The following is a 27630-nucleotide window of genomic DNA, read 5'->3' as shown; positions in this document are numbered from 1 at the left end:
TAAGGGGACAGGACAACTTCACCGCATCAAAGGGACGATGGACGGGGCCATGTACCGTCAAATCTTGGGTGAGAACCTCCTTCCCTCAGCCAGGGCATTGAAAATGGGTCGTGGATGGGTATTCCAGCATGACAATGACCCAAAACACACGGCCAAGGCAACAAAGGAGTGGCTCAAGAAGAAGCACATTAAGGTCCTGGAGTGGCCTAGCCAGTCTCTAGACCTTAATCCCATATAGAATCTGTGGAGGGAGCTGAAGGTTCGAGTTGCCAAACATCAGCCTCGAAACCTTAATGACTTGGAGAAGATCTGCAAAGAGGAGTGGGACAAAATCCCTCCTGAGATGTGTGCAAACCTGGTGGCCAACTACAAGAAACGTCTGACCTCTGTGATTGCCAACAAGAGTTTTGCCACCAAGTACTAAGTCATGTTTTGCAGAGGGGTCAAATACTTATTTCCCTCATTAAAATGCAAATCAATTTATAACATTTTTGACATGCGTTTTTCTGGATTTTTGTTGTTGTTATTCTGTCTCTTACTGTTCAAGTAAACCTACCATTAAAATTATAGACTGATCATGTCTTTGTCAGTGGGCAAACGTACAAAATCAACAGGGGATCAAATACTTTTTTCCCTTACTGTAAGCTCTATCTTACAGTATAGCTTATGGTACATGAGTCATGAATCTACACACACCGTATACACACCAAATACAAAACCAAAACACATTTATATCAACAACAGATTGGTGGCTGGTCAAAGGTAGAAAAGAGAGCAGCAGTGTGTGTGTGAGAGAGAGAGAGAGAGAGAGAGAGAGAGAGAGAGAGAGAGAGAGAGAGAGAGAGAGAGAGAGAGAGAGAGAGAGAGAGAGAGAGAGAGAGAGAGAGAGAGAGAGAGAGAGAGAGAGAGAGAGAGAGAGAGAGAGAGAGAGAGAGAGAGAGAGAGAGAGAGAGAGAGAGAGAGAGAGAGAGAGAGAGAGAGAGAGAGAGAGAGAGAGAGAGAGAGAGAGAGAGAGAGAGAGAGAGAGAGAGAGAGAGAGAGAGAGAGAGAGAGAGAGAGAGAGAGAGAGAGAGAGAGAGAGAGAGAGAGAGAGAGAGAGAGAGAGAGAGAGAGAGAGAGAGAGAGAGAGAGAGAGAGAGAGAGAGAGAGAGAGAGAGAGAGAGTGGGGTAGCAGACTAACTGATGGTCAACATTCTCCTTCCTGTCCCCAGGGGTTGGGTGGATCACTCATCTCCAGGCTCTCCCCAGGGCAGGGCAGCGGGCTGTGACCTTGCCCCCCTACCCTACCCTAGTCTACCCCACCTCACTTGAGAGTGAGCGTATGACTGCTACTGTAAGAAAAAGAAAGAGGCTAACATTACACTGTACGTGGTATCACTTTATTTTCTATTTTATAGTGTACAGTTTTGCCAATTACATTTACTCAACTGAAAACCAACCACAGAGGGTAAGAAGTGCTGAGAGATAAGCGCGGGTATGCACATACAGTACCTTCAGAAAGTATTCACACCCCTTAACTTATTCCACATTTTGTTGTGTTACAGCCTGAATTCAAAATGTATTCAATTGATATTATTTCTCACCCATCTACACACAATACCCCATAATGACAAAGTGAAAACATGTTTTTAGATTGATTTCAAATGTATTGAAAATGAAATACAGAAATCTTTAAATTACATAAGCATTCACACCCCCAAGTCAATACTTTGTAGAAGCACCTTTGGAAACGATTACAGCTGTCTTTCTGGGTAAGTCTCTAAGAGCTTTCCACACCTGGATTGTGCAACATTTGCCCTCTATTCTTTTCAAATTTCTTTAAGCTCTGTCAAATTTGTTGTTGATCATTGCTAGAAAACCATTTTCAGGTCTTGACATAGATTTGAGTAAAACCTGTAACTCGGCCACTCAGGAACATTCACTATCTTCTTGTTAAGCAACTCCAGTATAGATTTGGCCTTCTGTTTTAGGTTATTGTCCTGCTGAAAGGTGAAGTCATCTCAGAGTGTCTGGTGGAAAGCAGACTGAACCAGGTTTTCCTCTAGGATTTTGTTTCTTTTTTATCCTGAAAAACTCCCCAGTCCTTCACGATTACAAGCATACCCATAACATGATGCAGCCTCCACTATACTTGAAAATATGGAGAGTGGTACTCAGTAATGCGTTGTACTGGATGTGCCCCATGCATAACACTTTGTATTCAGGACAAAAAGTGATTTGCTTTGCCACATTTTTTGCAGTATTACTTTAGTGCCTTGTTGTATGTTTTGGAATATTTGTATTCTGTACAGGCTTCCATCTTTGCACTCTGTCAATTAGGTTAGTATTGTGGAGTAACTACAATGTTGTTGATCCATCCTCAGTTTTCTCCTATCACAGCCTTTAAACTCTGTAGCTGTTTTAAAGTCACCATTGGCCTCATGGTGAAATCCCTGAGCGGTTTCCTTCCTCTCCGGCAACTGAGTTATGAAGGATGCCTGTATCTTTGTAGTGACTTGGTGTATTGATACACCATCCAAAGTGCAATTAATAACTTCACCATGCTCAAAGGCATATTCAATATCTGCTTTTTTTATTTTTACCCATCTACCAATAGGTGCCCTTCTTTGCGAGGCATTGGAAAACCTCCCTGGAAATCATGTTTAACACTATTATTGCACACAGAGTGAATCCATGCAACTTATGTGACTTGTTAAGCAAATTTTTACTCGTAAACTAATTTAGGCTTGCCATAACAAAGGAGTTGAATACTTATTGACTCAAGACATTTCAGATTTTTCATTTTTGATTAATTTGGAAAAACATGATTCCACTTTTACATTATGGGGTATTGTGTGTAGGCCAGTGACCCCAAAAAAAACAAAAACAAAAAATAAATAAATTCTGTAACAAAATGTGGTGTGAATATGTCCTTCCTTTGGTCATGCAGGGGATGTTCAGTGATAGTGGCCGGCTCTTATGTTATACTCCCCCTGGTGGATGTATCCAAACCCTACATGGAATTGCCTTAATACCTTGTACTTACATGGCCTTTCCATTTCCTTGGCAACAGTAACCAGACCTGAGGAAAATGCATGGTCTAATACTCATGCAATTTCCTGTGTATTGGATTTTTTTTCCAAATAAATTAGATCAGATAGTGTAGTTCCTTCAGAAAAATATCATTTTGCTTAGAAAAAAGTAAGTAAAAACAAACCCGACACAGCAATTCTGTTGCCCAGATATTTATTTACACATTTAACTAGTGGCCATTTACGAAATAGATCTTTTTTACATTACATATACAGTACCAGTAAGGCATATGAAAACTGTACAATTGTAAATTGGACAAAAACAAGCGGAATTATTATTTTACATGAAGCAATGCTACAACTCAAATAGTATGGATACAGACCAGTCAATCTTAAAATAAAGTAAATCATTACACATATCTGTAAAATAAACCAAACATCTTGCAAGAATTTTGTTCTCCTTCTCCACTACTTTCTAAATATTTCATCAAAGCACTGTACTGTTACTAGGCGAGACAATCAGACATCACCAACGCGTCAACTGTAGATTTAACAAAGCAGTTATTCAAACGTTTCTCCAAAAACACTGCATCATCATGTGGCCCTTGAGATTCATATTACACTTTTATTTCAAAATTATTTTTCCCCCTCCTCTTCAGGGTTTTATTTAAAGGCCCAGTGCAGTAAAGAAACTTGATTTTCCTGTGTTTCATATATATATATATATATATACACACACACACACACACACACACATACTTCCACACTATGAGGTTGGAATAATATTGTGAAAATTATAATAACGCCCTTTTAGTGTAAGAGCTGTTTGAAAAGCCAGCCTGAAATGTCAGCCTGTTTTGGTGGGATGGAGTTGTGGCCTGCCTGGTGACATTACCAGGCAGTAAATTAGTTAATACACCAATAAGAAAGAGAGTTCCAAACCCCTCTGCCAATAACAGCTAGTTTTCAGTTTTCCCCTCCCCACTCCGACCACTCCCAGACACTGCTAGCAAAATTCTTGCTTGAAAAATTGCTCTTTGTTAAGAAGCTATTTTTTGTTTCTTTTTGACTATTTTAATTGAAAACAGGTACTTAATTGTTACCCAGAAATTATTTGATAGAGATAAAAACGGCTGCATTGGACCTTTAAACTGACATAAGAGCGCTCAGATTCACTAGCTTTTCAAAAGATTTCACCAAGTCTCTCCTTGATTTACCGTTGGTATTTCTAATTCCAGAATCACTATATGCCAAGGGTCCTGTTGAATTAGTGTATACGAGGAAAATACTGTATGTGTATACCATACATTAATACATACAAATATAGGTACATATGTTTAAGTTCATATTTACAAACACTTAGTCGTGGAGGAATTTGGTATAACCTAAAAACAAAAAAGACAACAAGTACATTTAACAGCTGTACAATCTGATTGTATAACATATTTCTGACCAGACTGTATGGGTGAGTCAGTGGTTTCATGGTCCACCTAAGGCCTGTTTATAATGCTGTTATTTTGTGTGTGTGTGTGTGTGTGTGTGTGTGTGTGTGTGTGTGTGTGTGTGTGTATGTATGTATGTATGTATGTATGTATGTATGTATGTATGTATGTATGTATGTATGTATGTATGTATATATATATATATATATATATATATATATATATATATATGTGTGTGGAGAGATATGTAGGGATGAAAATGGACATATAGTTAATGTGTGTAGTGTACACAAACCAATGGAGTGTTGATAGGAGTTTTGGGAACTCCTTATAGCCACTTGCCATATGCTCAATAACAGAACTCTCCCAGCCTAAAGTTTTTTCTACCCAAGCCAAGCGATGCACCAGATTTCATCATCCACAGTTGCTAATGGTTCTCTGATGCATCGACATTCATTTCAGTTACACTTCTGATGCAATCTTTAAGTGTATGTGTGTGTGTGTGTGTGTGTGTGGAGAGATATGTAGGGTGTGTTGCCATCTCCTAGTATTACATCCACTTGGTGTCCATTTCATTACCAAGCAAAGCATTCCTGTTGCCTTAGTAACAGTCTCCAGAGGAAATCCAAGTGGGCGTGCCATAGATTCAGAAACACATTGGGTACTGGGGTTAGCGTGTCTAAACCGTTAGCTTCTTGGAGCTGGACTGTGGTTGGCTATTTCCTTATTGCCATCTTTCATCAACGCAGAGAAGACCTAGAGGAAAGATGAACATGTAAAATTAAATACATACAGTAGTTCTACATGTCCAACAGAAGGCACTGTTGATACAAAAACACAGCAAAAAACTAAACATACTTCCCTCTCCTCATCCCTTGTTCTCCAAAACCACTGATCTTTAAAGACTTCAAGAGAAGAAGCAACGCGAAAAATAAAACTACCCAGCAGTCCTCTCCCCTATAGAGTGCGCCAGCTTGTAATCCTAAAAAATTGAAATGAGTTATCTCTGGTTCGTTCAGCCATCCCTATGGGGGAAATTAAAATGTGGCAAGAATGGGGTTTTGGGATAAATGCCAAAAATAAGGTTTGAAGTTAACACAAGCTTAGGAGATCTTATACGTTTTGTTCTATGAGATAATATCAGTCAGTTATCATGACCTTTATGAATTATGACGCCTTTATGTGCTTGTTTTCATTACATCAATGCATAAAAATTCACAAAACGTGATGTTAGCTGATGAAGATTATCTCTAGAACCAAAACGTATAAGATCTCCTAAGCCTGTGTTTACCACAGACATTTTCTGCATTTTTCCCAAAAACCCATTAATTTCCCCATAGACTTTGGCCAACAAGCCATGGCGGAGTTGGCCTCCGTTAGTGCCTACAAAAAGACGCCATTACTATTGCTCTCTATAGGTTGTCATGAAGGGAAGATGAAGGGGAAAGGAAGCCATTGGAGAGCACTGATACCACCCCCTGTCTTAGCGCTGATAAAACTCACTCCACAGCAGGGTTGAGTTCAAGTCGGGAAGTGATTTGAATATAAATCCCAAACAGAAAACTTCTGACATAATTAGCTTCTCCTTTTCAGTTTATTGATAAGTCATTGAAAATAGATGCCCACTTTTCAAATATTGAATTGGAATTACAGTTTACTTCCTGAATTGAATGCTTTCAATATGAATTCACCCCATCTCTGCTCCACAGGTCAGACCATAGAATCAGAATCATACAGTGGGTCTAACTGACCTGGCCCCACTTGCGGTTGCTGCTGAGCATCTGTGTGGCAGTGATGCAGCTGAACAGGTTGTCAGCGGCCATGTCATCAGGCAGGCGGGTGAGGAACTGGGCCATATGGATGAAGTCCATCTGCAGTAGGACCTCCTGGTAGAGACGCAGGATGCCCAAGCCGGTCCGGAACAGACACTCCTCCCCGTCCCGACAGAACACATCCCACACGCGACACGCCACGTCCAACGGCAAAGACTTACTGTACAGGGTGAAGATCCTGCAGGAATGGACCGAGACACACTGAGGTCAACAAGGGTTCATTGGGGAGGTGAAGCGAATCACATGCAAAGGTCATTTTATGAACTGACAATGGAACAATGAATAGAAATTGAGAAAGTCTTGAACCATTTTACTTTAGTTCAATGAGGGCAAGCACTGAAGTCTCATGTTGTCCTGCACTCACCAGTCTATGAGATAGAGGTCAGGGGTGAGGTTGTTGATCTGAAAGTGATTGAACAGCCGCGGGAGGTTCTCTTCAAAGAACACCTCGAAAGCAGCGAAGTATTTCATCATCTGAAAACAAGAGGAAAAAGGGTTTACAACATGGGTATAACATTTATTTATTAAGCATTCTTTCAGCACAAACGTGTGTGTGTGTGTGTGTCAGTACCAGGTGGTGGTCCACTCTAAAGAAGGCCATCTGACAGGGCTTGTTGAGCAGGTTGGCAAAGGCAATGAAGGCCTCAGCTTCCTCCAGATTCAGGATTAGCACTGCAGCGATGAAGGACATCCCCTGGACCTGGAAAAACACAGGGAACGCAGGTCTCAGATCAATTCATATTTCACCAAAAATCAACATTTCCATTTAGAACAGAATCCAATTTAATTGCAGACGTAGTGAGAAATCAGTTCATGAGACAAACATAGTCAACGTGGATTGAGAGAAAACACTTTAAATGATTTAGGATAAATGAAGGGTTTGCTACTTACATAGCCTACATCTGGTCTATAACACGTGTACGCCCCCAGAACACTGTGCAAGAGGTCATGATAGGGCCCACCCTATAAGGAGAGTATTACAGTCAAATTAACTTCTTATCTTTTTACTTGAGGTTTATATTGCTTTTGCATATATGAACCAAGATGTTCAAATAAACCTAAACCTAACATTGACCAAATAACAGTGGCACATTCAATGGCAAGACCAGCAGATCCAACAACACAATGAGAAGAATACATTGAAGAACAAAAGCTTCCACACACCACAGGTATATTTATAGTAACAACCACAGAGATATTAAGCCTCTGAGATCAGGTACTGTATTGGTGATGAGAGGAGAGACCTACAGTACCAGTTAAAAGTTTGGACACACCTACTCATTCAAGGGTTTTTCTTTATTTTTACTATTTTCTACATTGTAGAATAATAGTGAAAACATCAAAAACTATGAAATAACACATATGATATCATGTAGTAACCAAAAAAAGTGTTAAACAAATCAAAATCTATTTTATATTTGAGATTCTTCAAAGTAGCCACCCTTTGCCATGACAGCTTTGCACACTCTTGGCATTCTCTCAACCAGCTTCACCTGCAATGCTTTTCCAACAGTCTTGAAGGAGTTCCTACACTTTTCCTTCACTCTGCGGTCCAAACTTATCCCAAACCATCTCAATTGGGTTGAGGTCGGGTGATTGTGGAGGTCAGGTCGTCTGATGCAGCACTCCATCACTCTCCTTCTCGGTCAAATAGCCCTTATACAGCGTGGAGGTGTGTTGGGTCATTGTCCTGTTGAAAAACAAATGATTGTCCCACTAAGTGCAAACCAGACGGGATGGCGTATCGCTGCAGAATGCTGTGGAAGCCATACTGGTTAAGTGTGCCTTGAATTCAAAATAAATCACAGACAGTGTCACCAGCAAAGCACCCCCACTTCCATGTTGGGAACCACACATGCAGAGAACATCCGTTCACCTACTTCGCGTCTCACAAAGACACGGCGATTGGAACCAGAAATCTCAAATTTGGACTCATCAGACCGAAGGACAGATTTCCACCAGTCTAATGTCCATTGCTCGTGTTTCTTGGCCCAATCAGGTCTCTTCTTCTTATTGGTGTCCTTTAGTAGCGGTTTCTTTGCAGCAATTCGACCATGAAGGCCTGATTCACGCAGTCTCCTCTGAACAGTTGATGTTGAGATGTGTCTGTTACTTGAAGCATTTATTTGGGCTGCAATTTCTGAGGCAGGTAACTCTAATTAACTTATCCTCTGCAGCAGAGGTAACTCTGGGTCTTCCTTTCCTGTGGCAGTCCTCATGAGAGCCAGTTCCATCATAGCGCTTGATGGTTTTTGTGACTGCACTTGAAGGAACTTTCAAAGTTCTTCACATTTTCCGGATTGACTGACCTTTATGTCCTAAATTAATGATGGACTCTCGTTTCTCTTTGCTTATTTGAGCGGTTCTTGCCATAATATGGACTTGGTCTTTTACCAAATAGGGCTATCTTCTGTATACCACCCCTACCTTGTCACAACACAACTGATTGGCTCAAACGCATTAAGAAAGAAAGAAATACCACAAATTAACTTAACAAGGCACACCTGTTAATTGAAATGGATTACAGGTGACTACCTCATGAAGCTGGTTGAGATGCCAAGAGTGTGCAAAGCTGTCATCAAGACAAAGGGTAGCTACTTTGAATAATCATATTTTGATTTGTTGAACACTTTTTTGGTTACTACATGATTCCATATGTGTTATTTCATAGCTTTGATGTCTTCACTATTATTCTACAATGTAGAAAACAGTAAAAATAAAGAAAAACCCTGGAATGAGTAGGTGTGTCCAAACTTTTGACTGGTACTGTACCTTCTGAAAAATAAAGAGAGAGGGGAAGGTCCTGGAGATGTCCAGCTTAATCAGGTCCAGACTTGACTCTCTATCCGCCTGCAGTGATCCAGAGTCTGTTTTGGAAGAAAAAAATGACAAAATTGACTTTTTTCATGCAAACATACAATTAGCTGTTTTATAATGATCGATAAACAAAGCACAAAAAGTGCTTCTAAATTGTTTTAAATAATGATGGGGCTTATTCTTGCTCTGGGTCTTTGTGTTGCCATGGTACCTACCCTCTGTTTCGTTTTCAGAGCTGGTCTCACTGAAGGTCCTCCACCTCTCCTTGGCCCGAGACAGAAATATCTCAAACAACTCTACAGTAGCAGACACAATCAACAATACTAGGGTTAATTAGCTTAATTATAGCTTATCCAGATGAAATACTGCTACTGGTCGTTCAACAGACTGTGTGGGCAGTAGGATGGTCGTCATTGTTACAGTAGGCAACTGCTTTGATTGTATACAGTGCCTTGTAAAAGTATTCATCCCCCTTGGCGGTTTTCCTATTTTGTTGAATTACAACCTGTAATTTAAATTGATTTTTATTTGAATTTCATGTAATGGACATACACAAAATAGTCCAAATTGGTGAAGTGAAATGAAAAAAATAACTTGTTTAAAAAAATAAATAACGGAAAAGTGGTGCGTGCATATGTATTCACCCCCTATGCTATGAAGCCCCTAAATAAGATCTGGTGCCACCAATTACCTTCGCAAGTCACATAATTAGTATTATAATTATACATACACACACCTGTTCTGAAAGGCCCCAGAGTCTGCAACACCACTAAGCAAGGGGCACCATCAAGCAAGCGGCACCATGAAGACCAAGGAGCTCTCCAAACAGGTCAGGGACAAAGTTGTGGAGAAGTACAGGTCAGGGTTGGGTTATAAAAAAATATCAGAAACTTTGAACATCCCACGGAGCACCATTAAATCCATGGCACCACAACAAACCTGCCAAGAAAGGGCCTCACCAAAACTCACGGACCAGGCAAGGAGGGCATTAATCAGAGAGACAACAAAGAGACCAAAGATATCCCTGAAGGAGCTGCAAAGCTCCACAGCGGAGATTGGAGTCTGTCCATAGGACCACTTTAAGCCATACACTCCACAGCGCTGGGCTTTACGGAAGAGTGGGCAGAAAAAAGCCATTGCTTAAAGAAATAAATAAGCAAACACGTTTGGTGTTCGCAAAAGCCATGTGGGAGACTCCCCAAACATATGGAAGAACTACTCTGGTCAGATGAGACTAAAATTGAGCTTTTTGCCCGTCAAGGAAAACGCTATGTCTGGCGCAAACCCAACACCTCTCATCACCCCGAGAACACCATCCCCACAGTGAAGCATGGTGGTGGTAGCATCATGCTGTGGGGATGTTTTTCCATCGGCATGTTGCGTAAATGAAATGATACAAACCCCCCAAAAATCAATTTTAATTCCAGGTTGTAAGGCAACAAAATAGGAAAAATGTCAAGGGGGTGAATACTTTCACAAGCCACTGTACATTAAAAGCTGCTGTAATAGTGAATATCAGCAGACCGGCTGTGAGAACAGCGGGGGGGGGTTTGGATAGACAGTGTTAAGCAGAGTGTGATGTATTTTTACCGGGGGTGATGTTGAGCTCGTTGCCGATGGCCAGGCTCCAGACTCGTCCTCGGACGCTAGGAGGAAGGCCCTGCCACCACAGCTCTCTGACCCGACGCGTGTTATGCCTGCCAGGGGACACAACAACACACGCCACTTTAACAGTGTTAAAACTATGGTAGAGTATCTGAATAGTCTATATATGTCAGTGGAGGCTGCTGAGAGGAGGACGGCTCATAATAATTGCTGGAATGGAGAGCATGGAACGTTATCAAACACATGGAAACCACGGAAACCACGTGTTTGATACCATTCCATTCCATCCATTACTATGAGCCGTCCTCCCCTCAGCAGCCTCCACTGATCTATGTACATTTGACACCACAACCTCTTTCAGCATCTGGTAGTCATTTGTCTCAAATGAAGATAATGTTCAGTAGGATTATTTGTGATAAATCAAGTGGTCTTCTGTAGCTCAGTTGGTAGAGCATGGCACTTTCAATGCCAGGATAGTGTGTTCGATTCCCGGGACCACCCATACGTAAAATGTATGCACACATTACTAAGTTGCTTTGTGTAAAAGCGTCTGCCAAATGGCATATATGATATAGTATCAATTGTTTGTGCTGGAAGATAAAAAAAAACATAAAAACGTTACTGAACCCCTCAGTGTAGTGAGCAGTGGCGGCTCCTGAAAAAATTCTCAGGGGGGGCAGTTTTTCTGATGATTTAGGTGACCTACACACATTTTAAAAAAGATATGTCCAGCAACAACATGAAGACAGGGGCAGCATATAAGTCAATACCAGAAGCATTTATTGACTGATCTCAAAAGTGTTGGCTTACCAGGGTTGGTGGAGCCCTCAGTTTCATCTTTGCCTCGCAAAGCTAACTCAAACACTCCGCAAAACTTCACACACTGGATTAGCCGGCTGAGGATGTGGCGGTTCTTGCTAATGTCGTAGTAAATATATTTGTTATAGTGAATATGGAATATGATATGTTGAGTAAAATGTTGTGCTAAGATCTATTTAGGTCAGGAGCTGGTTATAAGTTCTGTTCCTATCCAATAACAATGGACAAAAGGGTCCTATCTTGTCAGCCTTGTCAGTTTCAGTTCTCCAGTAAACTTGTGATTATCAACACTAACCTCATCGTTGTGGCGGCGGACAGCTAGCCTGTATCCCTCATCCAGTTGAGTGGGAATGTTCACTCTCCCCAAAGCAGACAATCTCAAACAGCTATCCATGTGGGTCTTTGACAGCTCATGTTTCTTAATCTTTCCTGAAAGATGGTGCATGTCCGTTACACACCAGTCGCTGTCCAAGTGGTGCTGTCTGCCGTGCCGCCTTCAGGGTGAAAGAGTAAGCAGGGGGTAGCAGAAGACTGCATTAGCTACATCGCAGCCTGCTAGCCAGGTTTTTCGTTCGTACCAATTTTTGGAAAATCCTCGGGTGTAGGACTTCCCCCCTTTAGTAGAAACCTGTTGAATTATTAAATTTGGTCTGGGAGGTCCTAATTGTTTCGTTGCCAATTTATCTTGATTTGTTCGCCGACAAAAAGTAACTTATTTCAAAGAGACAATCGAGTTGCACTGAACGCTATAGCCATCTTGATAGTAGTACGTGAATTGATTGAGGCTACCCGCTCTTTTCTTAGTTACGTTCATGGTTACGTTACTTTTGACGAAAGCGCGTAAGTGCAAGCCCTCAGAAACCCATAGAGATTGTATTGAAAGCTCTGATATTTGAAAAAAATAGATTTTACATGGAAGTCTATGACAGACTTCTGGGCGATTTTCAACCTGACTGAAATCGCCCCAAAAGGGGGGGGGGGGGCCATTTGAAGCACGACTTTAGCCTGATTGGACATTTAGTGGCACTGTGGCAGATCAGACGTCTAGATTACAACACTGATAACTACTGTTGCCGTGATATAATTGATTAGAAAAAAAATCCCTTCCTTTTCCCGTTTGGCAGTGCGTCGCCCATATCGCCCTATTGAACACACCGCCCCTGGTAGTGAGTACTGACATGCAGTCCCAGTTGGGCAGGACGTCATTGTTCCAGATGACCATGGCGTTGGCGATGATGTCCTCCTGTTTAAACCTCTCCTTCATCTGACGCTTCTTCCTCTGGGCCTCCTTCAGCTCTGACAGGGCAAAGAGAGAGAATGGGTTAAGTGTGTAAAGTTTAAGTTTAAACTTTATTGTCCCAATTGGTTTTGCAGCAAAGGAGCATAAAAACATTGAACATATAAAATCCACATGGATCACAATGACACAGTTCTAGTGAATACAATGAGCTAGCTAGTACATCAAGTCATAGGGCTGACAGCCATCAATACTAATATATACAGTACGTCTACTAGTGATTCACATTAGCAGCAGCAAAAAGTATAACAAGCCAAAGTTGCTTAATAAGTAAAGCACTGTGTGCATTCTTAGATAATCTCATCAACATATTATCAACGTGCTGACAAAAACATCAACAATATATTACCACCGCCATACTCATCCCTAGCCTACCTCAATCTCTTCCCTGTATTTAAAAGGGCAATGGCCATAGGGGTGAAGGAGTGCTTGTACCTGTTAGTCTTAACAGTGGGGCTCTAAATGGGAGCCAGAGGGTAGGACCTGGGCCCAGTTGCATAAAACATAAGTTAACGTCCCCCTTATCTTTTCCCTTAAAGTTTCCTTAACTTTAAGTCAGTTGCACAAAACATTTAAAGGTGAATTTCCCCCTTAATTTAAGTGAAAAAGTTAAGGGTGCCCATTAGGTCCCTTAAATGCTTCATTCAGTATGGATATCAATGTAAACAGCATTTGTGGAGGTGAATGTTGCTTTCATCTGCCCTGGTTACAAAAGGAAAACATCCACCAGCAAGCTAGCTACTTAGCTATACAATGGAAGGTGCGCAATCCATGGCTACCAAGCTAGCTAGCTACCTACCCTGTAAGTTAGCTTGCAATGCTAGAAAGTAATAAAACAACTTGAGAAAAAGGTAACTAAAAGAAACTTGCGTTATTATCTTCTGAATCAATTTGTTTCGCTTGTCTTAAATGTAGAAGTTCTATTTTTTCGATCTCCCATAGTAAATGCGATCTCTTCAATGAGACCTTCAGTCAGTGAATCAGGTCATCTCCATAGTAACCAGTGACTCTTTCTGCAGTACCTTCCTTCAAACTACCATAAATCCCTTAAGTTATGCTCTTACTTAAAGAAATGCTTGAGTGGCTCTATGCAACACCCTTACACAATTCCCTTAGGTAAGAGAAAATTATTCCTTAAGGTAAACCCTGTTTGAGTGGCTCTATCAAACACCCTTAAACAATTCCCTTAGGTAAGGGAAAATTATTCCTTAAGGTAAACCCTTAACCCTTACATCTGCATTGCTTGCTGTTTGGGGTATTAGGTTGGGTTTCTGTATACGCACTTTGTGACATCTGCTGATGTAAAAAGGGCTTTAAGTACATTTGATTTTGATTTCATGTTTTATGCAACTGGCCCCTGGAACTCATGGTGTGTGTGTGTGTGTGGGGGGGGGGGGGGGCACGGTCAGACAGGATGGATTCCGTCTTCCTCACCACTTGTCAGTTGTGCAGATCAGACTGACTACTCTGCTGGACTCCTGTCATCTTACTGCCCACTTTCACTATTCTAGCTAGATATTTTTTGCTTTTACACCAAGGTTGCCATACCAGCAAATCATAGAAAATGTTAAGACAGACTATGTATGAATTATAAAACAGAGTCATCAAGGTCCTGTCGACCGGGAACTTTTCCAGTTTCCTGAGACAAAAAATGCATTGCTGGCCTTTCTTACACAACATGTCAGTGTTACACTCAAAGTTACATGTATTATCAATCACTTTTCCAAGATAGTTGTAGTTGTCTACAGTGTCTACCACCTGGCACTTGATGATAGTGTTCTGAAATCAATACACATACTGTATCTTTGGTTGTCACATTCAGTTGTAAGAATGCACTGTCACAGCAATGTACTAAATCATCAACAACAGGGCCATGGGCAGTTTCATTGGCATGAAGGAGACTGACTATTACAAAATCATCTGCAAACTTCAGGATGTGTTGGTTCTCTATCTGGCTAGGACAATCAACAGTGTACAGGATATAGAGGAGCACTGAGAGGACACACCCCTGGGGTGTTGATGACAGCTCCACTGACAGGCACCCATTCACCCTCTGGGTGTGTGTGTAGACGGTTAAAACCGTGGTTAGCACATACCTCTCCTCTTGGCTCCTGCCACCATCTCTTCATACTCCTGTTTGTGACGCATGGCCTCCTCAACAGACTTGGCAGGAAGGTTCCTGAACAGACGGGACGAGATGGACGCCTTCAGAGAGAGGTGTGTGGTTTTGGGCATACACACTGGCCATACAGAGTACATTTGCACAGTGTTTAGATAAGAGTAGTGTGCATTCCAGGAAAACAGGCCAATCCCCCTGTATGAGGGCTCTGCACTACACACAAACAGATGGGATGTGTACCGAGGGAGCAGCCAACCAGAGTATTTTTTTAAGACACTCACGCTGGCCTGTCCTCTAGTATCAGAGCTGTGGTGGACAACGGCTCAAACTCCAGGTTCTTCCTCCGCGCTGCAGAGAGCTGGACCTGAGGGCCTGGAGCTGGTCCAACCTTTACCTGGTACTCCTTTACATAGAAACACAGGAAACAAAAACATGTTTACAATGAGGTTTAAAACCCATGTGTAGGCTGTTCTTCACTGGAGTCTACAATCAAATCAAATTGTCACATGCTTCGTAAACAACAGTTGTAGACTAACAGTGAAAAGCTTACTTCCAACCCTTCCCAACAATGCAGAGAAAAAATATAAATAATTTAAACATTTTTTAAAATAACACGAAGAATGAGTAACGATAACTTGCCTATATACACAGGGTAGCAGTACAGAGTCCGATGTGCAGGGGTACGAGGTAATTGAGGTAGATATGTACATATACAGTGGGGAGAACAAGTATTTGATACACTGCCGATTTTGCAGGTTTTCCTACTTACAAAGCATGTAGAGGTCTGTAATTTTTATCATAGGTACACTTCAACTGTGAGCCGGAATCTAAAACAAAAATCCAGAAAATCACATTGTAAGATTTTTATGTAATTAATTTGCATTGTGATTTTCTGGATTTTTTTCAGACCTCTACATGCTTTGTAAGTAGGAAAACCTGCAAAATCGGCAGTGTATCAAATACTTGTTCTCCCCACTGTAGGTAGTGATATAGTGACTAGGCAACAGGATAGACAAACTGTAACAGCAGCGTATGTGATGAGTCAAAAGAGTTAGTGCAAAAAGGATCAATGCAGATGGGTAGCTATTGGTTAACTATTTAACTAATAGCTACCCCGGACTAACTATTTCTTCCCACAGGTGGCCAGTATGAAAAATGTATGCACTCACTAATTGTAAGTCTGCTAAATGACTAAAATGTACATGTAAATGTAGCAGTCTTATGGCTTGGGAGTAGAAGCTGTCCAGGGTCCTGTTGGTTTCAGACTTGGTGCATCGGTACAGCTTGCCGTGCGGTAGCAGAGAACAGTCTATGACTTGGAGGAGGATCTTTAGACACTGTTTCATGCCTCTCATCATGATAAATGTGTAACGTCTGATGGGCCTGATGCAGATCACAAGTATGATGGGAACAAAAGGTCTGGAATTCATGTAGTGAGATAATACCTGTGACTCCCCTGTAGCTGAGTTGGTAGAGCATGGCGCTTGCACCGCCAGGGTTGTGGGTTCGTTTCCCAGTATGAAAATGTATGCACTCACTAACTAAGTCGCTCTGGATAAGAGCATCTGCTAAATGACTAAAATATAAATGTATTTAGTCGTGTTTACTTAGTGAGTAGTGTATCAGATGGAATTTGATCGCCCCCTGTGTGTGTGTGTGTGTGTGTGTGTGTGTGTGTGTGTGTGTGTGTGTGTGTGTGTGTGTGTGGTAAAAACCGCATTCATAGACCCGGGATAACCATGGGACAACAGATATTTTATGGGGTTAGTCTGAATGAGACATGGTTATCAATCATCGCCCCCACCCCGATGGAGTTGGTTCATCTATGCGTGATGTTGTCCCTCTCCCACCCTCCACAGTTAGTGTAGTCATGGATCATGTTTCTATGGTCATGTGAAGCAGGTAGGCAGAAGTACAGCTGGTGGACTGATGGGTGAAACATATTTTCTATAGTTCCATGCAAACAGATGGATTAGGTGTCGATTCAGGCTCAAGACTGTTGTTTTTGTTTAATCAGGATCATAATCCAGACAATCTCCTTTTGTCAGTGTATTGCAGTTTACTACTTCACGACTGAGAATAGTCTAAGTGTAACATCCTACTGCTTGCCCTCATCATTATTCTTCATTGAGCTTCAGTCTCAGTTGACCGCTGCTATAAACAAGTGCCCAGTGTGTCTGTCTCCATCTCCTTTAGAGGAGCATAGACAGAGCAGCTCAGAGTCCCACCTAACAAGAGCATGGTAGGAATGCTAACCCACTCAGCGCAGTGCCGTGGTGCACCTCCTCCATAACAGCCAGAGGAAGAGGGCCAGTGAGGAGTGGGGGGGCGAGCTGTCAGAGACACCGCCACACAGCATGCAGAAGTGGGGGTGGGGGGCAGAGAAGCCAGCTGGGGCCTCAGCTGCAGACTGCAACAGCAGAGCAGAGGGTCAGCTACACACCGTCCCCCGCCACCCCCAGCGGTTTAACCAATAACACCAACCGCCCTTTCATCCAGACACCCACTCCTGTTTCTTTGGCTCAATTCCAACCTGTTGCAGACATACACACCATCACCACCACACAGACATTACATTGACATTTCCATCCCATTAGTTTGAGTTGGCAGTTCCTACAATGTTAGAGTTCCAGAGTTTGGATACCAGATCATTAACATGACACCAGATCAACACAAATACCGCTACGGAAAAAATTAAGAGACCACTGCAAAATTATCCGTTATTCTGGTTTTACTATTTATAGGTATGTGTTTGGGTAAAAATAACACTTTTGTTTTATTCTATAAACTACTGACAACATTTCTCCCAAATTCCAAATAGAAATAGTCATTTAGAGCATTTATTTGCAGAAAATGACAACTGGTCAAAACAACAAAAAAGATGCAGTGTTGTCAGACCTCGAATAATGCAAAGAAAATAAAGTTCATGTTCATTTTTAAACACAATAGTAATGTTTTAACTTAGGAAGGGTTCAGAAATCAATATTTGGTGGAATAACCCTGATTTTCAATCACAGCTTTCATGCGTCTTGGCACGCTCTCCACCAGTCTTTCACATCGATGTTGGGTGACTTTATGCCACTCCTGGCGCAAAAATTCAAGCAGCTCGGCTTTGTTTGATGGCTTGTGACCATCCATCTTCCTCTTGATCACATTCCAGAAGTTTTCAATGGGGGTCAGGTCTGGAGATTGGGCTGGCCATGACAGGATCTTGATCTGGTGGTCCTCCATCCACACCTTGATTGACCTGGCTGTGTGGCATGGCACATTGTCCTGCTGGATCATCACCGATCCTCCACCAAATTTCAGTGGGTGCGAGACACTGTGGCTTATAGGCCTCTCCAGGTCTCTGTCTAACCATTAGACGACCAGGTGTTGGGCAAAGCTGAAAATTGGACTCTTCAGAGAAGATTACCTTACTCCAGTCCAATCCTTATGGTATTTTGCAAACCTCAGCCTGGCTCTTCTTTGCTTCTCATTGATGAAGGGCTTTTTTCTAGCTTTGCACGACTTCAGCCCTGCCCCTATGAGCCTGTTTCGAACCATCCTCGCCGTGCACTTCACCCCAGCTGCCGTTTGCCATTATTTTTGTAGGTCACTTGATGTCATCCTACAGTTGTTGAGTGACATTCAAATGAGTTGGTGGTCATCCCGGTCAGTAGAGTCGTTTTCGCCCTCTGCCGGTCTGTAGTTTTGTTGTCCCCAATGTCTGCTGCTTGACCTTGTTCTTATGAACTGCCGTCTTTGAAATGTTAAGGATGGAAGCAACCTGACGCTCATTGTATCACTCTGCCAGTAAAGACAGAATTGAACCCTTCTTTTCTTCACTCAAAAATGTTGGCATGGTCAACAGTTATTTTTTGATTAATATTACTTTTGAGGTACTATTAGCACTGTTTTTGCCATCCAGCTGGTCCTATTGCAAGCGGATAGTGATGACCACAGCAGTGGTTTTTATACTTTTCCTCGTTAAATAAGATTAGGTTAATGTGATCACCTAATCAGTACCTAATTCAGTAGAATGAGGTGTGCCTGTGTTGGAATTCAACAGACACTGGAATGGAATGGCTGTCATACATGTAGAGATGCTGATTTAAGAAATATTTGCAGTGGTCTCTTAATTTTTTCCGCAGCTGTACAGTGGGGGAAAAAAGTATTTAGTCAGCCACCAATTGTGCAAGTTCTCCCACTTAAAAAGATGAGAGAGGCCTGTAATTTTCATCATAGGTACACGTCAACTATGACAGACAAATTGAGAATTTCTTTCTCCAGAAAATCACATTGTAGGATTTTTTATGAATTTATTTGCAAATTATGGTGGAAAATAAGTATTTGGTCACCTACAAACAAGCAAGATTTCTGGCTCTCACAGACCTGTAAATTATTCTTTAAGAGGCTCTTCTGTCCTCCACTCGTTACCTGTATTAATGGCACCTGTTTGAACTTGTTATCAGTATAAAAGACACCTGTCCACAACCTCAAACAGTCACACTCCAAACTCCACTATGGCCAAGACCAAAGAGCTGTCAAAGGACACCAGAAACAAAATTGTAGACCTGCACCAGGCTGGGAAGACTGAATCTGCAATAGGTAAGCAGCTTGGTTTGAAGAAATCAACTGTGGGAGCAATTATTAGGAAATGGAAGACATACAAGACCACTGATAATCTCCCACGATCTGGGGCTCCACGCAAGATCTCACCCCGTGGGGTCAAAATGATCACAAGAACGGTGAGCAAAAATCCCAGAACCACACGGGGGGACCTAGTGAATGACCTGCAGAGAGCTGGGACCAAAGTAACAAAGCCTACCATCAGTAACACACTACGCCGCCAGGGACTCAAATCCTGCAGTGCCAGACGTGTCCCCCTGCTTAAGCCAGTACATGTCCAGGCCCGTCTGAAGTTTGCTACAGTGCATTTGGATGATCCAGAAGAGGATTGGGAGAATGTCATATGGTCAGATGAAACCAAAATAGAACTTTTTGGTAAAAACTCAACTCGTCGAGTTTGGAGGACAAAGAATGCTGAGTTGCATCCAAAGAACACCATACCTACTGTGAAGCATGGGGTTGGAAACATCATGCTTTGGGGCTGTTTTTCTGCAAAGGGACCAGGACGACTGATCCATGTAAAGGAAAGAATGAATGGGGCCATGTATCGTGAGATTTTGAGTGAAAACCTCCTTCCATCAGCAAGGGCATTGAAGATGAAACGTGGCTGGGTCTTTCAGCATGACAATGATCCCAAACACACCGCCCGGGCAACGAAGGAGTGGCTTCATAAGAAGCATTTCAAGGTCCTGGAGTGGCCTAGCCAGTCTCCAGATCTCAACCCCATAGAAAATCTTGAAAGTCCGTGTTTCCCAGTGACAGCCCCAAAACATCACTGCTCTAGAGGAGATCTGCATGGAGGAATGGGCCAAAATACCAGCAACAGTGTGTGAAAACCTTGTGAAGACTTACAGAAAACGTTTGACCTGTGTCATTGCCAACAAAGGGTATATAACAAAGTATTGAGAAACTTTTGTTATTGACCAAATACTTATTTTCCACCATAATTTGCAAATAAATTCATTAAAAATCCTCAATGTGATTTTCTGGATTTTTTTTCTCATTTTGTCTGTCATAGTTGACGTGTACCTATGATGAAAATTACAGGCCTCTCATCTTTTTAAGTGGGAGAACTTGCACAATTGGTGGTTGACTAAATACTTTATTTCCCCACTGTATATCCTTATCTTCATTCATTTCTATGGGTAGAACTCAAAAAGGTTGTGGTTGAGTCCGATTTAGAGTGATACTAACCTGCTGGATGGTGAAGGAGTCTTTGGGATCTTTAGTAGTGTTCTCCCTCAGGGGGACCTTTCCAAACAACCTCCACCCAGGAGCATTCTGGGAAGGTGGCTTGGGCTCTTTGGGCTTCCTAGAAAACAGGTTCCTGGAGAGGGAGAGAGAGATAAACATTTAAAAGAAGAGACAGACAGAGAGAGAGATCTGGAAGGAAAATGTACATGGTGAAAGAGGGTGGTACAAATCTCAGGGGAAGTAGAGCGGATGGAAAGATGAGTGTTGAGCAATGAAAAGATAACATGTACACACACACACGCTCGCACAAACACACAGTCCCCTGAGGTTCCCAGGCTTTTATCCTGCCCTGTGTACCGTAGGTGTGTGAAGAGGACTGGGAGATGAGGAAATGTTGGACGAACAAGGAGGCATGGCTGAGTCAAATAGGAATCCTGACTTAATGAAGTGGTGATTAAAGAGCTCAGCCATGTGTTCTTTGTCATTAACAACCATATCAACATTAAGGGACATGGGCAGCTGTGAGGAGGAGGGTTTATTCTCCAGGTCTTTAACCGTTTTCCAGAACTTCTTGGGGTTAGACCCACAGAGAGAGAACTGCTCCTTAAAGTAACTAGCTTTAGCCTTCTGGATAGCCTGGGTGCACGTATTTCTAATTTGCCTGAACGAGAGCCAGTCAGCCTGAGTAAGCGTGTGCTGATCCTTTCGCCAAATGGAATTCTTGAGTTGGAGTAACTCTGCCAGATCACGATCGAACCAGGGGCTGAACCTGTTTCTCATTTTCTTTATGGGGGCGTGTTTGTTAACAATACCACTGAAAATATCAAAAAAGAATGTCCAAGCATCTTCAGAGGGGATCAAGCTGATTCTATAACAATTTACATAGGCCAGGTCATGAAGGAAGGCTTGCTCACTAAAGTTTTTTAGCAAGCGTCTATGACAAATCAGGACAGGTAGTTTCACAGAGTAGCCATTACGAACACAGGCTGTAAAACAGTGATCACTAAGGTCATTTCAGAAAACACTAGACTGATCCCTATCAGGATTATTTGTGAGGATAACATCAAGGAGAGTTGCCTTTTCTGAGTGTTTGGAGTCATACCTTGGGGGATTGGTAGTAATAATCTGAGAAAGATTTAGGGAGTCCCATTGCTTTAGGACTTGGTCAGGTGGTTTAAGCATTTCCCAGTTTAGGTCACCTAGCAGGACAAATTCAGACTTTGTGTTAGGGGCCAGGAGAGAGCTTAGGGCAGGTAGGGTACAGGCCGGTGCGGATGGTGGACGATAACACACAGCAACAGTCAATAAAGAGCTGTTTGAAGGTTTAATGCTTAAAACCATCAAATCAAATTGTTTATGTTAAGACTTGGTGGAGACAACCGAGCACTGAAGGCGTTCCTTGGTTAAGATTGCTTCTCCACCACCTTTGGAAGATCTGTCTTGCCCGAAAAAGGTTATAACCAGAAAGGTTAACATTGGTGTTCAAAACACTCTTTCTTAACCATGTCTCAGTAATGACCAACACATCTGGATTGGAGCTGTGAACCCACACTTTCAATTGATCCATTTTAGGTAATAAGCTTCTTGTGTTAACGTGCAGAAAGCCCAGGCTTTCACGAGACCAGAAATCAGTGAAGCAAATATCAGAGCACAAGTCAGAATTGGGGCTAGCAACAGTAGATGGGCCAGGGTGTACATGCACATTTCCAGACATCATCAGCAGTAATACAATCAGGGCACGGCCGAGGACAGGGAGTGTTGATTTTTTATGACATTTGAACGTGCATCAGATGGCAACAAGATCATATTGTACAGCAATTTCATCAGGTAACATGAATAAAAAGCCGGTGAGTAAGCTTTAATGGAGAACTGCTACAAAGGCCTATCCTATATAGCTAGGCCTAGCAGTGTGACTTTCTAGAATAAGAGTCTGTGTCCCCGGCATTGCAACCAACTCAAAATCAATGCCCTGAAATTGAATTGACTCAGCTCCAATCGTACAGTACATTTACAGGGGTGAGAGTGGGGTAGGCAGGGGGAGTAGCAGAGAGACAGAGACAGATAGAAAACATTTTCTCTGTAGTCTCATTGCTTGTTGAAGTATGAAATCCAGGCAATAAAAGGGAGAACACTGCAATTCTCTCCACATTACCCTGGGCTGCAGGAGAAACTGGAGGCCTGCAAATCTCATTAAGTCAACACAGGGAGGGAATAGTGTTACAGGTAGACTTTGTGTTGTACAGGATGACTTATCCAGCTGTTAGACTTCAGATGGTATTTATCCTAGCTGACATTAAAATGCATTCTGCATTTAAAACCTATTTGCTGTTCAAGCATGTTTTCTTTAATGGAACTGAAGTAACAGAACAATGAACCAGCTGCCTTGTGCTTAATCAACCTGTTCATCTGTAGAAGTTGGATGACATGGGCTAATCTAATTGACAAGCTACATATCCACCCTCCTGTCAAACCCACATTAGCAGGATGATGATCACGAGTCATTGTGAGTGCTTTCTCCAGTCTGCTGTCTTGCACTGTAACTAACATGAAGACGCACCAGATAAACAATGACATTGACCAGGCCTGCAGGTGCTTGAATAGATACTCACAGTAATCACGCATTGGCCTAAGGATGCAATATTCCAGTAACTTTCCAAAAATATGGGATTTCCTGCTTATTCCCTCGTAATTCCAGGAATCTTCACACCAGGATTTCTGGAAAACCGGTTATCTGGGGAAAGTTAACAGAATTTTGCAACCCTACAGTCAAATCAAATCCAATTGTATTTTTCACATGCGCCGAATACAACAGGTGTAGACCTTACAGTGAAATGCTTACTTACAAGCCCTTCAGCAACAATGCAGTAGCTATTTGATTTGATGTTCAGGAGTCTTATGGCTTGGGGGTAGAAGCTGTTTAGAAGCCTCTTGGATCTAGACTTGGCGCTCCGGTACCGCTTGCCGTGCGGTAGCGGAGAGAACAGTCTATGACTAGGGTGGCTGGAGTCTTTGACAGTATGGGCGTAGTCACTACAAAACATGGTCATTATGGATAACCAGCTACAGTAATGAGCTGCTAGAATAAGGTAGCTGGCTGCTAGTAGGGTAGCCCATCAGTCTCATGATTAACTATAAATGGCACTGTGGATGCCATTGGAAGTTTAACCACTAAGGAGATAGACTAAGCAATAGTTCAGTGAGACCTACAATATCCCTTACTACCACAATAACTGACTAATAGCCATTAGTAATCACAACACATGCTCACTGTGGGAATTCTGCATGGAGCATTGACAAAGGAGAGGGTTTCCAACACGTGTATGCGTGGGTTGGTTGTAGTGGTGGTGAAGGAGTGTGTGTGAGCGTGAGGAAATGCAGTGATGGTTATGCTTTTCATATTACCTGGTGAAAAAATCTGAGATTCCAAACTTCTTAGAAGAGGAGGACAGAACTGTCGACCCGTCTGGGAGTTTTTCTGGGGCACTTTGACGACGACCGATATCATAAGTGTTTCTAGAGCCGCCAGCGCCCCCCTCATCTCCGAAAAACATGTCCCCATCTTCCGGGCTGAGAGGGGTGGCGTCACAGCTGAGAGAGACTGTGATGTTTGGGTTGGTCCTGAGGCTGAGAGGCCTAGCTGTGAGACTGCACTCACTCAAATCCTCTCTCGTGCTGGGCTCTGTGTTTGGACTTTTGCTGGTGTTTTCAGAAAGTGTTGATGGACAGGGAGATAGGAGTTTGGCACTAGATTCTGAGGGGGCACCCTCAGAGTCCGGAACACTGCTCGCTGCGTCGGGGGGCTTGGCAGCACCTGGGGGAGCTCCCTCTGGGCTGCCATGCCTCAACCCCCCGCTGTTTCTCTCACATACCGCAGGTGATGACTGGGTGTTTTGGTGCTGCAAATTAGAAGCGTGCACCACAACGACATCGAAAGGAACATTTGTGGTTCTTTCTGAGGAAACAGCATCAAAATCACATGTTGCTTCACTGTTTACAATATGCAGGCCACCATTTGCTACACTTACTTCCGTGACAGAGCAGTCAAGTCCTTGGCATAACAGTCTGTTGGATGTGTCCATCTGGCTACAATAATCAGTATCCACATCTGTAGACCAATCATCATTTGATAAATAACAATCCATATCCCCGTTGGCCATCTTCATGTCCAAATCAGCAGAGTCTGTGCAAGTGTAATTCTGTTGATGGTTGTCTGTAGGCCTACATGACAATGGAGAGAGAGATTGAGGCTGTGGCCCTGGCTCCAAATTAGAATATCCCTCCTTCGGTGTACCCGAGTTGGAATCTTGAGTTTCCGACACATAATCCAGGAGTTTTCCCCGCTGTGAAACATGACCCAGTTGCAGTAACATTCCGTTCCCCTCCTCGTGTCTGTAGGCTCTTGCAGCTGTGTCTGAGCAGGAAAAGGGCCCCCAGCTCCCCCCTCCGTCAGCTTCCGACCCGACAATCAGCTGAACCGATGACTCAGTAAATCCATTAGGTCTGTGGTCGTTCGGGTGTGGTGGGTCGTTGCACAAGTCTGAAATTACACAGCTTTCATTCATCTGAGTGGGAAGACACTCTGCAACCAAATCCCGCATTATTGTATTCCCAACTCGGACGTTCTGCGATGGTAACACGACACAGTCTACGATTGGATTCTTCCCAGTGCTGGCTATATAAACATAACCCTTACCCGTTCGACCCTCATCCGCCGTGCATACTCGGCTTCTGTTGTCGTCCAATGGGCGAGACGTTGCTATTATATTACAGTCGGCATGTGAACCGTAAGATTTACCTGCGTCTTCATTTTCGTTGACATCAACCGGCAAAACAAGAACCACATCTCCATGTTCTGCTGTTTCCATTTCATTTACCCTCCGCGAAGCTAGTTACAGCTTCCGACATAAAATCCTGCAGCGTCGCCACCTCGGACGTCTGAGCTCCCAGTCTTCGTTGTTCTTTGAGAGCGTGACCATGTTTTGTAGTCTGTAGCTTTTAATCTGGCAGACCCACAAAAACAGCATACTGTTTTGAGGAAGGTTTGGTCAAAATAACATTTAAATCGGGCCTGTGCTGTAGCTGTAACAGATTAATGCAATCCCTCTGTACCAGTCAGCAGCATTCTTACCCCAGCCAGTAGCCATTTTGAAGTGTTCATGACGTCATGTCTTTCCCGACTCGCTAAACCCAAAAGTCAGATGTCTTGGATACGAAGTGACATCTTCTTTTGAGAAAGCGTATTTACATAGAGGGAATAAACCATATGCTACATACTCTGTAGAATAAACTTGCATGATATTTTTCTGTGATAGCCTATTGATATAGCTAGCCTACCTTTTTCAATAGTTGAACCAAAGACAATAACCCTTTGGTTGAATAGTGGCCATATTTAGGCTGGATTGTATTTTCCTTTTATGGAGGGAAAATGAAGTTATTTGAGTGTGTTATCATTTCATCGTCTGAAAGTTGCCCATGTTTGCTCCGTCTCTCTAGTGCTCAAGTTCTCGGTGAAACCGCCAGAGGACGTTGTGATCACGCGTGAAACACGACTTTAATTTTTAGGACCATTCTATTCACAAAATACAGTAGGCCTAGGCCCTATAGAAGGGATCATCAACTAGATTCAGCCGCGGGCCGATTTTTTCTTGAGCGAATGGACGAGGGGCCGGAATATAATTACAAATTACAATTATAAACTGGGTGGTTCGAGCCCTGAATGCTGATTGGCTGACAACCATGGTATAATAGACCATATACGATGGGTATGACAAAACATTTATTTTTACTGGTCTAATTACGTTGGTAACTAGTTTATAATAGCAATATGGCAACTCGGGGTGTTGTGATATATGGCCAATATACCACCGCTAAAGGCTGTGTCCAGGCACTCCGCGTTGCGTTGTACATAAGAACAGCCCTTAGCTGTGGTATATTGGCCATATTGCTTAAATAATTTGTAGACAGCAAATTGACCGCAAGAAGCCCAAACAGATATAATGTTTTCCAAAAACAATCATTTCAAACCTTGCTTCCATTTGTTTACGTGGGAATACTTGGGAACAGTTACATTAAAATCACTTGGAGCTGATTTCCTGGTGTTTTACAGTCTTTTATGTAAAAACATATTTATTTTATTGTTGCTCAGAACACATTGGGGGCCAAATACAACCACGGGCAGCCAGTTGGGGAACCCTGCCATATAGCATTCTAAATGTTAGGCATATGTAAGGGTGTACTTATCTGAGTACATCAATACAAGGGTTTCGAGGTTCTCACAGTATCTTGGTTTATTTACTCTTGTTTTCATGAGCCCCTTTTTGTTTTTGGAATTAATAGAACGGTTAGAGTTGATAATAACAATTTAATCACAATACTGTGGGTACCTTTTACACAAAATAAACCCCTTTTTAAAGTAAAAAATTGCAATGTATACAATAAATTCAAATATGAATGAACCTTGACTCTGTTGCCTACTTTTAGTAACATAGAAAATAGACACCAAGACAATAATATTGAAGCAAAATCCTGTACACAATGAGTATATGACTTAACCTATGGAACTGGTTCCGTAAACATAGAAAAAAATTGTTTACCAAAATAAAATAGGTCACTTTGCTTCAGCAATAAGAAGGCTTCACTATTATCATAGAGTTTCTACTATTGTTTTGGTTGCCTCCCGTTTTCTCAACTCGTCACTCTACCAGTCATCTCGTTACCACACCCCAAATTCTAGTTCACCCCATCAAAGAGGCTGTCTGCAATCCTCAATTTACTATCCTCAGTAATCGGTTGACTTTTATCCAAAAGCTTACACGTAGGTTAGGCTTATTCTATATATAGGATAAAAATGAAAATCTTTCCCAGCCAGTAGGGGTCACCAAGT

At 42.4% G+C, this 27630-nt stretch overlaps 1 protein-coding gene across 1 annotated transcript; it reads right to left on the bottom strand.

The window, feature by feature from the left end:
• Positions 1-3216: 3216 nt before the first annotated feature.
• Positions 3217-25865, bottom strand: LOC311110799 (TBC1 domain family member 12-like). The gene is made up of 13 exons (XM_084153364.1): positions 24150-25865; positions 20748-20880; positions 15224-15345; positions 14920-15002; positions 12705-12822; positions 10693-10799; positions 9318-9398; positions 9058-9152; positions 7177-7248; positions 6857-6985; positions 6650-6759; positions 6205-6463; positions 3217-5209 (listed from the first exon to the last, which is right to left on the bottom strand). The coding sequence occupies exons 1-13, from the start codon at positions 25610-25612 to the stop codon at positions 5141-5143; spliced, it is 2841 nt and encodes a 946-aa protein (XP_084009490.1). The 5' UTR covers positions 25613-25865; the 3' UTR covers positions 3217-5140.
• Positions 25866-27630: the final 1765 nt, after the last annotated feature.

Source organism: Coregonus lavaretus (genome assembly GCF_964263955.1).
Source record: "Coregonus lavaretus genome assembly, chromosome: 36".
Classification (NCBI taxonomy): domain Eukaryota; kingdom Metazoa; phylum Chordata; class Actinopteri; order Salmoniformes; family Salmonidae; genus Coregonus; species Coregonus lavaretus.
The sequence above is the reverse complement of the archived record's forward strand: the minus strand, read 5'-3'. Positions and strand labels throughout refer to the sequence as shown.

What these genes read in the sequence shown, in the direction of transcription:
- LOC311110799 (XM_084153364.1), bottom strand. Translation starts at nt 25,612, where the DNA reads ATGGAAACAGCAGAACATGGAGATGTGGTTCTTGTTTTGCCGGTTGAT. An exon ending in ATACTAGAGGACAGGCCAGC is followed by an intron (nt 15,003 to 15,223) that starts GTGAGTGTCTTA and finishes CCGTCTGTTCAG; the next exon opens with GAACCTTCCTGCCAAGTCTG. An exon ending in GACCTCTATCTCATAGACTG is followed by an intron (nt 6,464 to 6,649) that starts GTGAGTGCAGGA and finishes CCATTCCTGCAG; the next exon opens with GATCTTCACCCTGTACAGTA.